The sequence below is a fragment of the Ptiloglossa arizonensis genome, chromosome 3 (assembly GCF_051014685.1).
Source record: "Ptiloglossa arizonensis isolate GNS036 chromosome 3, iyPtiAriz1_principal, whole genome shotgun sequence".
NCBI classification, from domain to species: domain Eukaryota; kingdom Metazoa; phylum Arthropoda; class Insecta; order Hymenoptera; family Colletidae; genus Ptiloglossa; species Ptiloglossa arizonensis.
This window is the reverse complement of record NC_135050.1, coordinates 25,478,672-25,491,021: the sequence shown is the minus strand read 5'-3', so window position 1 is coordinate 25,491,021 and position 12,350 is coordinate 25,478,672. Positions and strand designations below refer to the sequence as shown.

General features: G+C 28.9%; 6 protein-coding genes across 14 annotated transcripts; 2 read left to right on the top strand and 4 right to left on the bottom strand.

Moving 5' to 3' along the window:
* Positions 1-208: 208 nt before the first annotated feature.
* LOC143144427 (alpha- and gamma-adaptin-binding protein p34) lies at positions 209-1,997 on the bottom strand. The gene is made up of 6 exons (XM_076306821.1): positions 1,676-1,997; positions 1,356-1,525; positions 1,174-1,288; positions 937-1,092; positions 694-810; positions 209-631 (listed from the first exon to the last, which is right to left on the bottom strand). The coding sequence occupies exons 1-6, from the start codon at positions 1,737-1,739 to the stop codon at positions 456-458; spliced, it is 798 nt and encodes a 265-aa protein (XP_076162936.1). The 5' UTR covers positions 1,740-1,997; the 3' UTR covers positions 209-455.
* A 263-nt stretch (positions 1,998-2,260) lies between these two features.
* Positions 2,261-4,274, bottom strand: Rpt3 (26S proteasome regulatory subunit Rpt3). Its single transcript, XM_076306288.1, has 6 exons — positions 4,117-4,274; positions 3,851-3,943; positions 3,419-3,752; positions 3,139-3,342; positions 2,788-3,052; positions 2,261-2,707 (listed from the first exon to the last, which is right to left on the bottom strand). Exons 1-6 carry the CDS (start codon positions 4,150-4,152, stop codon positions 2,389-2,391), a joined length of 1,251 nt encoding a protein of 416 aa, XP_076162403.1. The 5' UTR covers positions 4,153-4,274; the 3' UTR covers positions 2,261-2,388.
* Positions 4,275-4,539: 265 nt separating this feature from the next.
* On the top strand, positions 4,540-7,086 carry Larp7 (La related protein 7). Of its 3 annotated transcripts, none has more exons than XM_076306477.1 (6): positions 4,540-4,659; positions 4,746-5,059; positions 5,142-5,488; positions 5,575-6,495; positions 6,562-6,706; positions 6,786-7,086. In XM_076306477.1, the coding sequence occupies exons 2-6, from the start codon at positions 4,810-4,812 to the stop codon at positions 6,935-6,937; spliced, it is 1,815 nt and encodes a 604-aa protein (XP_076162592.1). In that variant the 5' UTR covers positions 4,540-4,659; positions 4,746-4,809; the 3' UTR covers positions 6,938-7,086. The 3 variants fall into 3 exon arrangements, with proteins under 3 accessions (XP_076162592.1, XP_076162593.1, XP_076162591.1); XM_076306478.1 differs by having other exon boundaries at positions 4,567-4,594; XM_076306476.1 differs by having other exon boundaries at positions 4,604-5,059.
* Gar1 (Gar1 ribonucleoprotein) lies at positions 7,070-8,420 on the bottom strand. 2 transcript variants are annotated; one of them, XM_076306486.1, is made up of 4 exons: positions 8,308-8,420; positions 7,882-8,024; positions 7,540-7,780; positions 7,070-7,461 (listed from the first exon to the last, which is right to left on the bottom strand). In XM_076306486.1, the coding sequence occupies exons 2-4, from the start codon at positions 8,004-8,006 to the stop codon at positions 7,201-7,203; spliced, it is 627 nt and encodes a 208-aa protein (XP_076162601.1). In that variant the 5' UTR covers positions 8,007-8,024; positions 8,308-8,420; the 3' UTR covers positions 7,070-7,200. The 2 variants fall into 2 exon arrangements, with proteins under 2 accessions (XP_076162601.1, XP_076162600.1); XM_076306485.1 differs by lacking the exon at positions 8,308-8,420 and adding an exon at positions 8,107-8,289.
* Positions 8,421-8,719: 299 nt separating this feature from the next.
* Ufc1 (Ubiquitin-fold modifier conjugating enzyme 1) lies at positions 8,720-11,090 on the top strand. Of its 2 annotated transcripts, XM_076306488.1 has the most exons (5): positions 8,720-9,057; positions 9,159-9,290; positions 9,367-9,534; positions 9,610-9,688; positions 9,930-11,090. In XM_076306488.1, the coding sequence occupies exons 1-5, from the start codon at positions 8,935-8,937 to the stop codon at positions 9,935-9,937; spliced, it is 510 nt and encodes a 169-aa protein (XP_076162603.1). In that variant the 5' UTR covers positions 8,720-8,934; the 3' UTR covers positions 9,938-11,090. The 2 variants fall into 2 exon arrangements, with proteins under 2 accessions (XP_076162603.1, XP_076162602.1); XM_076306487.1 differs by lacking the exon at positions 9,930-11,090 and having other exon boundaries at positions 8,721-9,057; positions 9,610-9,832.
* LOC143144245 (arginine-hydroxylase NDUFAF5, mitochondrial) lies at positions 9,715-11,589 on the bottom strand. Of its 5 annotated transcripts, none has more exons than XM_076306482.1 (5): positions 11,452-11,589; positions 11,209-11,269; positions 10,496-10,996; positions 10,239-10,423; positions 9,715-10,153 (listed from the first exon to the last, which is right to left on the bottom strand). In XM_076306482.1, the coding sequence occupies exons 3-5, from the start codon at positions 10,960-10,962 to the stop codon at positions 9,867-9,869; spliced, it is 939 nt and encodes a 312-aa protein (XP_076162597.1). In that variant the 5' UTR covers positions 10,963-10,996; positions 11,209-11,269; positions 11,452-11,589; the 3' UTR covers positions 9,715-9,866. The 5 variants fall into 5 exon arrangements, with proteins under 5 accessions (XP_076162597.1, XP_076162599.1, XP_076162596.1 ...); XM_076306484.1 differs by having other exon boundaries at positions 11,209-11,255; positions 11,452-11,554; XM_076306481.1 differs by having other exon boundaries at positions 10,496-11,269.
* Positions 11,590-12,350: the final 761 nt, after the last annotated feature.

The window sequence follows — 12,350 nt, the reverse complement described above, 5'->3', positions numbered from 1 at the left end:
TTAAAAATTATACATTCAAATTTTATACAAAATACATTTACCAATATTAAATAATCTCAAAACATTGATAAAAATGATTCATTTTATATTGATTTTGTATGTGGTCTTAATTTAAAAATGTCGCGAATAAAATCGAACAAAATTAATTTCATCAAAATATCTATAAAAGAGACTAAAGAATAGTGCATTAAAGAAATTGTAGTATAGGTGAAATTCATATACAGAGTTTAATTGTATATTTGACGTGTGCACTATTATGTGCACATATCAACCTTTTGTCTTATTCTTACATTTATTATAATTTTATGTTATTATAGTTTTATTAATTGTTATAATGACTGGCTTTCTTATTGCGTTCAATTCAAACTGATATATCAGAATGATTCTATTGTAAGTCATAAGCAATTATGCATATGTAGTACGTATCTATATGCATTATATAATTAATGCATAAATTAGTCTAATTCAGTTTCTGAAGGATCACCTCCCATTGCTTTCCAAAAAGCAGTAACTAACTGTTCTGCTGCTATTCGTCTTTGATTAGTTGGTAGCGATGCTGCGTGTTCTTTCATAGCCATTAATTGACTAAACAATTCACCAAAATCTGCACTTTCTTCTCCCATAATACCATCTGAAATAAAAAATTGCAATCAATTTAAACCATAGTTTTTAATAAGTTTATTCTCAACTGACCTAGCATATTCTCCATTGGCAATCTTTCTGTAGCATCCTGAGTCAGTTTAATATTTTCAAATTGTTCTTCAACTTCGTCTATGTCAGAACTCTGTTCTTCAGTACTTGATGACTTCCCTATAAAATTAAAATCAATTATAAGTTTCACATTATAAATTTTATCTATTGTATAAACCAATGTTATATATTTATATTTAGAGAATATCTTAAAGTCTAGATTAAAAAGTAATTTTGATAAAAAACCTTTGAGTATCATGTTAGGCCACATATGAGCGTGTAAAGCTTCAATAATCCTTTCAATGCCATATTTGTTATGTTCTAAATCAGCTTCTGAAGCATCTGTATCGGGTCTATTTAATTCAATCAATTCAAATTTCTTTTGTAGACACCATTTTATTACTAAAAAGTATGAAATATATAGTTAATATTTCATATATAATAACATTTATATTATCTACACAGAGTATTATTTATTTATACCTTTGTCTCTAATAAGAACATCTGTTATAAAATTACAAGAAAACAATAATACTTCTGCTTCGGCTAAGGAAGCAATTAAAGAAGACCATTGTTTTAGATTATGTTCTGCATTTTCCTAAGAAAATTAATGTTGAAAATCATTTGTCCCATTCCAAGTTCTTTGTATGAATAAAAAATCTTACTGCTTGTGTATTATGATGCACAATTAGAGCTTCTACACCATTGATTGAAATATCTGGAGATGGATTTTCCGTAACACATACTAACACCTGGGTTTTATAATATTTATTCTGAATGTTCCATAGATAATATTCAAAATAGTCTTGATTAGATAATCTTTCTGCTCCTATACCTATATAAATAAAAATATGAAAATTCATCTTGAGAAACTTCTCTTTGAATAGTAATTACGTTATTCAAATATTTGTTTAAAAAATGTAAAGATTAACTTATGGTCTTTTTTGAAATTACTATAAAAAGGAACACTGGAACCTCAACTTACTGGTAGCAATTTCATTAGCTTTTCCTTTTTCTGTGCTGACTATTAGCAGTCGTGGCAAATTCATCGCAATAAAATTTTATTTGCACTATTAAATATGAATAGTTTCAAAAGAAATTGTTTACTATTTATCGTTTTAGGTTATATTTACATGCATTAGTAACATAGATACGTGATTTGTTAACTGAATTTAAATAAATCACTTTTATTCTAACTTCAGTGATATTTCTTTACTGCGTTTGATAAGACATAAATTAAATTATTTTAAACATTTACGTGATATTCTATTTCGTAACATTTCGAAATGGACGACCACAATGAAGTGTTTTTTGTTCTTTTGACTATCAAAACAGACTAGGGTAATTTTAACTATTCATGCAGTACATTACAGTTTCGACAAATTTTAATTGAAAAATGTAACTATATTATTCAGTAAATTGTACAAAATAGAACGTCTCTAGTAAAATTCAATGTAAATAAGTAATATATGAATTACTATTGGCATCTAAATTATTACAGCTATTGTTCCATGTATGAATTGGAATTGTAATTTAATTTTAATGATAAGGAAAAATAAATACAAACACATACGTGCAAAAATGCACACATAATTTGTGTAAACGTGTATTGATTATTGGATTCATAGTAATACATGAACTTGCAAATACATATGGGGTCATAAAATGTGAACGACATATGAGTATATTTCCTCTTTTTTACTTATAGAATTCGTGTTCGGCTGCATCTTTTTTAATGTTGTTCTTGTAGCCCTTCTCAAAATCTTTCGCTAACACTATGTAACGATTTTCACGAACTGCATGCATTCCTGCTTCCTGGCAAATTGCGTTTATATCAGCGCCAGAGATTCTATCTGGTCGCGCCACATAATCTTCAAGATCCACTTCTTCGCTTAAATTCATTTTTGCAGTGATCGTTGAAAAAATCAAGCGTTTTTGTCGCCGATCGGGCAAAGGAAATTCAATCTTTCGATCTAATCTACCAGGACGTAATAATGCAGGATCTAATGTATCCGCTCTACAAAAAACGATACAAGCCACTGTAACTAGGCAATATCAAATTATTTTGCAATGTTAAAACATACAATAAGGTTTTACCTATTTGTAGCCATTATAACTTTAACGTTGGTTGTCTGATCAAAGCCATCCATTTGATTGAGTAACTCCAATAGAATACGCTGTACCTCACGATCAGCTCCTGTCTGAGCATCAAATCTCTTTGTAGCTATAGCATCGATTTCATCAACAAAAATTATAGCAGGTGAATTTTCTTTAGCTAAACGGAAAACATCTCTGACCATTCTCGGCCCTTCACCCAAGTATTTTTGTACAAATTCAGAACCTACTACACGAATGAATGCAGCTAAAAAATATGAATTGTATTGAATTAATTTATACAGTTTAATAATACATTTCAAAAATATATAAAATCATGTTTATAATCTGTACCTGTAGTATGTCTTGCTACAGCTTTTGCAAGCATAGTCTTACCACACCCAGGTGGACCATAAAGTAGTACACCTCTTGGTGGGTCAATTCCAATTTGTTTATACAACTCGAAATGAGTAAGAGGCAATTCTACTGCTTCTCTAATCTCTTGCTTTTGCATATCCATGCCTCCAATATCACTATATTGAATATCAGGCTTCTCATCTATAATATAAAGTAATGAAGAGAAGTCCTATTATACTTTTTCTCAATTCAAATCATAATAGTGATAAATGTGTACCTGCTTGCAACATAGAAATACTTGAATCAGCTTCTGGTGGTAAAACATCTACCAAAGCATTACTATGCTTATGAAGTGCCACACTAGCAGAAGGCTTCAACAGCTCTCTATCGATTGTAGACAGAATACGTACATAATAATTAGAGCCTGTAGTAGAGCCTACTATACCAGTATTTTGATCTACAGCTTCTAAAAACTGTCCAATAACTAAAGGCACACTCTGTATGCGTTTTACTTCTTCTTGAGCATGGAGATATTCTTTTTTCAGATTGCGTTGCTCGTCTTTAATATATTCTTCTTGAACTTCAAGAAACTCTAACATTCTTTGCAATTTCTATTGAATTCAAAATCACTGTCATAAGATTCTCATTCATACTGAATTAAATATAAATAAACATATATGATTAGAAGTAGAATACTGGTGATCTTTACCTTATACTTGCTATACAAATCTTCAACGTCCACTTCATCTCCACTAACAATATAGTGTCCAGTTACTGGCTTATAATCCATTTCTCCTACATCCTACAATTTTATCATACATTTTGATTTTAACGAAACAACAGAATACAGAAGTATGATGAAGGTAACGCAAACAAAAAAAAATTAATTTTAGCGATGAATTAAGGTTACAATAAACGATATTAAAATCTTTTTTTCGAAATTTTGAGAAAAAGCATGAATAAACATATATATACCTTGTCTGGCAGAATAACACTCATTTCATCCATCATTTTATAAAGATTCCAGCCAATTTAATCTCAACCGAACATACGAATCAACGAATGACTCGAGATTTTTGAACAGTTCACTTTGGTGGTGGTATTCGTCAAGGATGGTTACCATCAACTACTTAATAGATGAAAGAAAGGATCCTGATAAAGAATTATACAAAAAATACATACATAATTTTTTCGAATACAAATCGTTTCTTTAAATTTTGCATTTAAATTGCAATTGTTAATTCATATTATAGTATACATATACAATGTTTTATTAATTGTATCACCCAAAAATCCGAATTTCTAGTAATCTCTATAATAACGAAACAAAGTCCCTAGAAATTAATCATCTCTGTGTACGTAACTTCTTTGTACAATCTACCTATAAATTATATGACTTTTGACTTTATGCTCATGATAATTCTTGGCTGGGAAATCACTATAATTGTATCATGTATGATAAGTGTCACACATAATTCAACCGTTATACATATAAATACTGGAGTTCCTCGAAAATTTGTATTATTATAGTTTTGTGTTATATATTAAAAATAAGGCTGAAACGTTCCGTTAAAAATATATTTAAGTTGAAAATGAATTTGCAGGCGTTGAATAGTGGATGAAGTCGCAGACATTTCATACGTTAATTTCATAAATTTGTGAATAACAATGGTGATGGAAGAACAGCAATCAGATATGGAACTAGACTCAGAGAGAGTTCCTGTTCCTCAAGTACAAAAATCAATAGAAGATTCACATATAGAGACAGTGAACAAAATTACAAGTATTTCACGAGGGAAACCAAGGCTTAGAAAAAAGGCATTGCATGCTGCAATACTAAAGCAAATGGAGTTTTATTTTAGTGATGCAAACCTAAGTAAAGACAGGTTTTTAAGTAATTTAATTAAAAATGATCCATGTAAGAGCCATTTAAATCTTATTTTAATTTTAGTATACTAAAGATTTTTTTTTTAATTCTTTCTTGTCTCTTCATTTTTCAGATGTTGATCTGAACATTTTTATTGAATTCAATAAAATTAGAGAATTAACTACTGATATAAGCCGAATAACTAAAGCTCTGCAAGCATCAACAATCTTATCATTGTCTGAAGACGGAACAAAAGTACATCGTATAACACCAATAGTACCAAAAGAAAATACAGATGATTGTACAATTTATGTACAAAATCTACCACCTGATGCAGATCATGAGACATTGAGTTCAATATTTTCTCAGTATGGTCCAGTTGTGTATGTTTCATTACCACGGTACAAACATAATAGGAAAATAAAAGGTTTTGCATTTGTAGAATTTGATACACCAGAAAGTATTAAGAAATGTTTTAAGGTAAAAAAATGTAATGATGGAAAAGTAAAATTCTTTGATTTTATTTATTTTATATCATTAAATGCATTACTTATTCTTTTATGTAGGCTTTTCAGAAAAAAGGTTGTGTATTACCTTTACACACAGCTCCTGATGAACTTTTAAGCATTGCTACTTTTGATGATGCTGAGAAAGATGTGAGATTGAAAGGAAGAGCAGTAAATTTAAATGAAAACAACAAATATATGAAAACCACTGTAGACACTGAAGAATCAGAAAATATTGAAATTGAAGAAAATAGAAGTTTTGAAAACTATGAAGAAGAGGAACATACAGCTGTAAACAATACTTTAGAATTTCATGAAAACAAAAGCAAAAAGAAAACGAGAAAGAGGAAACACAAAGATGCAGAACTTTTAGAAACAGATAATATGGAAAAACAAATAGATTTTGATTTAATAAAAAACAAAAAGAAAAAATCTAGACACAATATTGATATCTACAATAATGAAACAGAACAAAATAATGAAAGACGAAGTAATATTTCTTTAGAGGATACACCAAAAAAGTTGAATAAACATAAAAAAAGTTTATACACAAACAAAGAGCAAACATTAAATAATGGCGATGACAATGAACAAATGGTAATTGAAGACTGTACGGTTGAAACTATTGAAGAACAGGATAGTGAAAAGAAAAAAAAGAGAAAACGTAAAAGACGAAGTAAAACAGAGGACGTTGGTTATAGTATGCAACTACAAGTGATGACTAAAAAAGATTGGAAACAACTTAGAAATAAATACTTGGAATTACAGAGAAGTAAAATGAAACAACTCAAGCAACATTTAAAAAAAAGATGGAACCAATGGTCTAATTATGAAAAAAATAAACCTGAGAAAGAAGAAAATGATGAAAAAGAAAATACAAGCAAACAAGATAATGCAAATACACATCATTTTTCATTCACTCCTGGAGTTATAGTTAAGATTGAAACAGATAAACCATCTACAGATCCAAAAGGATTTAAGGTGTGTTGTAATTAGCAATATGTATAAACAAAGATATAATTTGTTAATCTATTCACGTTATTTTAGATGGAATTAAGGGGAAATAATTCTATAAAATACATAGATGTCAAGGAGGGTGCCTCCCTTGCTTATGTAAGGTTTGATACAACTGATGCTGCACAAATGTTTGCACAAAAATCTAACAAAGAAAAACAAATGACAATATTGGATGGTAAGTGTGTGTGGGTGTGCGTGCGCGCACACGAGAGAGAGAGAGCTCCATACATTAATTTTATTTAAACTTTGTGCAGGTGAAGAAGAAAAAATGTATTGGAATAAAATTTTATCTGATAGAGAAGAAAAGTTGGGTAAAAAAGTTAAACCCAAACAAAGAGGAAGAAATAAATTGTTAAAAAAGGCAGAGAAAGAACTTGGGAAACATATTAAATTCGATGAAGTGTAAAAATAGAAAAATATTTTCTTGTGAAATATGTTTAATATCTGTATATAAAACAAACAATGCTTTTATATTAAGAATGCAGTTGTGAAAACATGAATCATAAATATTATTTAACAAATTGTTGATGAAAATAAATCAGGGTATTATTTCAATTATATTTTCTTTCTAATAATATCTAAAACTATTCATGTTCTTTTTAATGACATTAACATATTCTTATTACTCAATATGTCTTTATATAAAATTTTAATTTAACTTTCACTTTCCTACCATCTTCCCCTTCCACGACTTCTACCAGAGTCATTACGTACAAAACCTCCTCCACCACGACCTCTGAAACCACTGCTGCCTCCTCTATTTCCAAAACCTCCACGTCCAAATGATGGTCTACCTCCACCACGACCACCTCGTGGTCCTCCACCACCTCTTTTCATTCCTCGACCACCACCACTTCCTCTTTTGTGTTCTCCAGGAGCTCTGGGCAAAAACCTTTGTAAAGGTAATAGTTTTGCTGGATCTATAAATAGCTAAAACAGTATACAACAGTAATTATTAATAAAACTATCATTGTGAAATTTAATTTGTATATTTGAAAAATGTCATACTTGTATGTCTTTTTGGAAACTAGATGCCCTTATATTTTCTGATAGCTTTATAGAGACATAATAATCCCTGATATTGCCAAATATTTCATCTATTTTTCCAATCTGCTTTTTATTTTCTGTGTAAATTGGAGCATTAAAGAAAGGTACTTGTTCTATGTCTACTTTAGCAACAAGATCGTCTTGAACTGTCCATGTGAAGTGACCTAAGGGTGTCACTTCTTCTGGTGGACCTTGGTCGTATCTTTAATATATGAATTATTATTACTCATGTTTATAAGAAATATAAATATTGTTGGAACAGTTTACACAATTTTATGAAATAAACATAAACGTAATAATTACCCTCTTCCACTTTTGTCAAATCCACCGCCTCCACGACCTCCGCGGAAACCACCCGCACCTTTTCCACCGCGAAATCCACCTCCTCCTCTTCCAAATCCACCACCTCCACGACCTCGGAATGACATTTTTTTATTTTATGATTACTGAAAGAATAGTATAACTCGTTTCTACATTAAGATTAAACGATATAATATCAAACAAATGTAATGTAAGCACGTGCCTAACCTATAAAAATTAAATCCGGACAAAAAAAAGTATCCTTATTTTTACACAACTATGCAACAATTTTCATTATTCCTACTATGAATTGTACGACATGACAAAATTAATTGTAACTCTATGTTGTTTGTACATACTACAATATATTACTAAAAATTGGCGGCATTTTAGCCACTCAATTAAACACGTTTTATACTGTATACTTACACCAAACTATATTATGCATGTAATTGTGCATACATCACTAAGCTGTAAATAAAACTTCAACTTTTAAAAATTTTGAATATTAAAAATAATAATATTTCGTATTATATAAAACTATTAATTATCAGTTTAATGTCATAAGTATTTATAATTATTTCATGTACAGTAATTATTTTTATTTTGTAAGTTACATATAGCGGCATTAATTCCTTTTTTTTAAGAAGGCAGTCACCAACCAAGATACTTGCCGAGAAGAAAGATGGGCCTTGGTTGGTGCAAGATACTGGTGATTTTTCTCTTCAACAAATCGAATTAATGCTGCCAGCTGTACTTCATGTAGCATTACATTTAATTACAGAAATATATATTATTTTACATTTTATAAATTGTATACTACACATAAAATATAATCTGCAACCGTCAAACACGTTGACGCGAGAAATCAAAATGCCGCTGAGAAACAGGAGGGGTCAACGAGAATTAGTAACTTTCTTCTTATGCGATCAGAATTCATGTCAATGGTTAAATATGCATGACTGATTTTTATAACACTTCAAAATAAAAGTAGTTTAAAGTAATGCATAAAAATCACAGTCTATAGCTGTATCAGTAATAGTGTAAGAGTTTATAATGGTAGATGAATCGACAAAAAAAACATTAAGTAACATTTTATTGTTACAAACAAAAGCTGGTCCTAGAGACAAAGAATTATGGGTGCAAAGATTAAAGGAAGAATACCAAGCTTTAATTAAAGTAAAAAATATTTAGATTCTATTACTTTCCATATGGTTGACATTCCTGTAGGAACTTTAAAATATGATTTACCATAAAATATTATTTAATCAATTTTCCAGTACGTAAAAAATAACAAAGAATCCGACAACGATTGGTTTCGTTTGGAATCAAATAAAGAAGGCACAAGATGGTTTGGCAAATGTTGGTATATACATAATTTGCTAAAATATGAATTTGAAATTGAATTTGATGTAAGTAGTTCTTTTTGTAATTATATTGTATGAAATCTAAATTTTATGATAAAGTATAATTATTTGACATACTTAGATACCTGTCACATATCCCATAACAGCACCTGAAATTGCTTTACCAGAATTAGATGGTAAAACTGCAAAAATGTACAGAGGTGGAAAAATTTGTCTCACAGATCATTTTAAACCTTTATGGGCACGTAATGTGCCAAAGTTTGGAATTGCTCATGCTATGGCACTTGGTGTAAGTTTTTTAATTAATAATAAATCTTTAAATAATTTTTATATACCTCAAATTAAAACTTACAACAAATTTCAGCTTGGTCCATGGTTGGCAGTTGAAGTTCCCGATCTTATAGAAAAAGGTGTCATAGTACATAAAGATAAAATTAATGAATGTAAGTCTTAAAATTACAGAAAGATATTGTGCAATATAAATATTCTTTTAATTGTCAACTAAGATTAACTTATTTCTTAATCTATTTTAAAAAATTAAAAAGTGTTTATAAATTGAATATATTACATTTTATGCTTCAGCATAAGTATCTATAATGGTCTACATATTATTTACAATGGTTATTTATCTTTGTCTATTTTAACCTTTTCAGTTTCTTTTATGATTTCATCTAATTTGTATAGGTCTTTAAGCGACACCTGTCCACTACCCCTTTCTAAAGGTTTTGGTTGTGATGCATCTGGCTTCCAACCTAATAGATAAATTATTTGAAATGTAGCAGGTATGAATGGTGTATCATCTTCTTTCATTTTTCCATAGAGTTGTTTATATATTGCAGCAGCTGCAAATGCAGTATCTTTATTTAAACGTAACTTTCGATTTCTCACTGCATTATTTTCAGCCATCCCTACAGTTAGATATTTAATTAACTGAATAGTGCATATTACAAAGCTTTTACTAAATTGTTTTTGTATATGAATCTTATTCATTACCTTTTAAATCCCACATTAACTCAAACATGCTTGGGTAACCAATAACTATTTCATCTGTATCAATTGTTAACATTGTAAAATTGGCCCTTGTTAGTAATGTTCCAATATCTCTAATTTCTGCAAATGGTGAAATATGTGCTGAAATTCCACCATCTCTCTCTAATTCTGCTAATTGTAAAGAACTCCTAACAAAGAAAAGTAACAAATATAAGGATCAAATGTAATAATTAAATATAGTTTAATATTATTTAGATTACCTTAATTCGTATAATGTATCTCCTCCAAATATAGCTGCCATGAAAATTCCATCATTTTTCAAACTCTTGTTAATATTGTGAAAACATCTTGGTAAATCATTTACCCAGTGAAGACTCAAAGAACTGATCACTAAATCCAAACTATTTGATTCAAATGAAAAATTTTCCTCGTCCATAATTGTTCTTGTTACCTTCATTCCTTCTGAAGTTTCTGCTTGATATAAAAAACTAGAGCACATATCAGTTAGGATTAACTCTTCTACATTTTCTGTCAAAATGTGCTTTGATACATGACCACGAGAACATCCTAAGTTAAGTACTTTCTTGAATTTTCTCTTTATATCAAATATTCTATCTGATAATCTATAACCTACTTCATCTTTAATGTAATCGTACAGTTTTACATCAGGAGCTTGTGCAGCACGTTCTTTTTGAAGAAGTTTCGCATTTCTATCAAAAACGTACATTACACTATCCAATGGTAACGTAAAATTTGGTGCACTGTTAATTATATTACGAGTATTATTAATTCGATTTTGAATGTTTAATTCAAGCCGAAATACATAACGTTTGAACATTGTATGCATTCTCCGAGTTTGTTGAAAGTTTAACATTTTTTGTATATATTCTGTCTTGGACGATTACGCAATCTCAACATTGATAATAATATTTACATTATGTATTTTCAGAATTTTTTATAAACATATACTTGCCGATAAAATATCCTTTTGTAGTGTCCTTAATGTATGCCATACAAAACCTGTACAATATAACCTATTCAACCAATTAAAATTAAACAGATATTATTATAAACTACGTCTTAGTTAGATACATTTTAATTTAAACAAATTTAGCATATTTAATTAGTAATATTAGTTAAAAGTTCCATAAAATAGAACTTTACAAAAATTAACGGAAATATTTAACCCTCATTCATCAGAAAAAGTAGTTTTTACCATTTATCATTCAAATATCCTGGAATTTTTTTATTTTTTTTATATTTTTGTGATCGAGAACTTTAATTTGTTTGAAAAGGAAATTTAAAAATTAAAATTAGATCGAAGAACATTAATAGTGTATGGAATGTTGAATTTAATATGCTCTTCATTATAAGCTACCGAAAGAATAATGTTTAATAACATGAGTTTAAAATGAAAGAATAATATTTAATAATATGCTTCATATTACTGATTTATATAACCATTTCCATATCAAGCATACAAATATTATAAAATATAGGTATACAATAATTAAACGAAGAAAACTATTTTTCTTTATAACATTTATTACTACATAGTTTTTACAATGAAGTATTAGAATTTTATCTTAAGTTTAAAGTCTTCGCATTTTTGTACTAAAATTACTTCTCTACATTATTGTTCAACATTTATTTATAAACTATTCTTCTATACACATTTATATTATGATCAACTATATTTTAATCGCTTAAGCTTAAAGGTTAAATAGTGTCCGGCAATTAGACGAAGCGGGTCTATTGAAAGCTCGCTCGATTGTTGGAGCTTTGATTGCAGACATAACTTCCGATGTTTGGAAAATTCCAAACAATTATTACTTGCCTTATAAGAATTGAATATCATTAGAGACAAATAGAAAGTTAATATTCATTCATTTCATGTTACATGTATGCATGTTTATTATTATAGGGAAAAATTCAAAAATTATCTACATTTGAACATACAAATCTCTAATATTCAATGTGATATATTATTTAAAATGTGCATAAAAATCAAAGTCTTAAAGATATAATGTGAATATTATATTACGTGACAATGCAAACAGAATTTTATAACAAAACTTTTAATGCCACAGTTATTATCACATATGTCAATAGTAG

Coding starts and splice junctions, on each gene's coding strand:
- Ufc1 (XM_076306487.1), top strand. CDS start 8,935: ATGGTAGATGAATCGACAAAAAAAACATTAAGTAACATTTTATTGTTA. Junction 9,291..9,366: donor AATTTGAAATTGAATTTGAT/GTAAGTAGTTCT, acceptor TGACATACTTAG/ATACCTGTCACATATCCCAT. Junction 9,535..9,609: donor CTCATGCTATGGCACTTGGT/GTAAGTTTTTTA, acceptor AACAAATTTCAG/CTTGGTCCATGGTTGGCAGT.
- Larp7 (XM_076306477.1), top strand. CDS start 4,810: ATGGTGATGGAAGAACAGCAATCAGATATGGAACTAGACTCAGAGAGA. Junction 6,496..6,561: donor CAGATCCAAAAGGATTTAAG/GTGTGTTGTAAT, acceptor ACGTTATTTTAG/ATGGAATTAAGGGGAAATAA. Junction 6,707..6,785: donor ACAAATGACAATATTGGATG/GTAAGTGTGTGT, acceptor AACTTTGTGCAG/GTGAAGAAGAAAAAATGTAT.
- Gar1 (XM_076306486.1), bottom strand. CDS start 8,006: ATGTCATTCCGAGGTCGTGGAGGTGGTGGATTTGGAAGAGGAGGAGGT. Junction 7,781..7,881: donor TTTGACAAAAGTGGAAGAGG/GTAATTATTACG, acceptor CATATATTAAAG/ATACGACCAAGGTCCACCAG. Junction 7,462..7,539: donor GTTTCCAAAAAGACATACAA/GTATGACATTTT, acceptor ATACTGTTTTAG/CTATTTATAGATCCAGCAAA.
- Rpt3 (XM_076306288.1), bottom strand. CDS start 4,152: ATGATGGATGAAATGAGTGTTATTCTGCCAGACAAG. Junction 3,343..3,418: donor TATTTCTATGTTGCAAGCAG/GTACACATTTAT, acceptor TTTATATTATAG/ATGAGAAGCCTGATATTCAA. Junction 3,053..3,138: donor TGTAGCAAGACATACTACAG/GTACAGATTATA, acceptor CATATTTTTTAG/CTGCATTCATTCGTGTAGTA.
- LOC143144245 (XM_076306481.1), bottom strand. CDS start 11,109: ATGTTAAACTTTCAACAAACTCGGAGAATGCATACAATGTTCAAACGT. Junction 10,424..10,495: donor GATACATTATACGAATTAAG/GTAATCTAAATA, acceptor TTTCTTTGTTAG/GAGTTCTTTACAATTAGCAG. Junction 10,154..10,238: donor GTTAATGTGGGATTTAAAAG/GTAATGAATAAG, acceptor ATCTAACTGTAG/GGATGGCTGAAAATAATGCA.
- LOC143144427 (XM_076306821.1), bottom strand. CDS start 1,739: ATGAATTTGCCACGACTGCTAATAGTCAGCACAGAAAAAGGAAAAGCT. Junction 811..936: donor GCCTAACATGATACTCAAAG/GTTTTTTATCAA, acceptor TTAATTTTATAG/GGAAGTCATCAAGTACTGAA. Junction 632..693: donor GCCAATGGAGAATATGCTAG/GTCAGTTGAGAA, acceptor TTTTTATTTCAG/ATGGTATTATGGGAGAAGAA.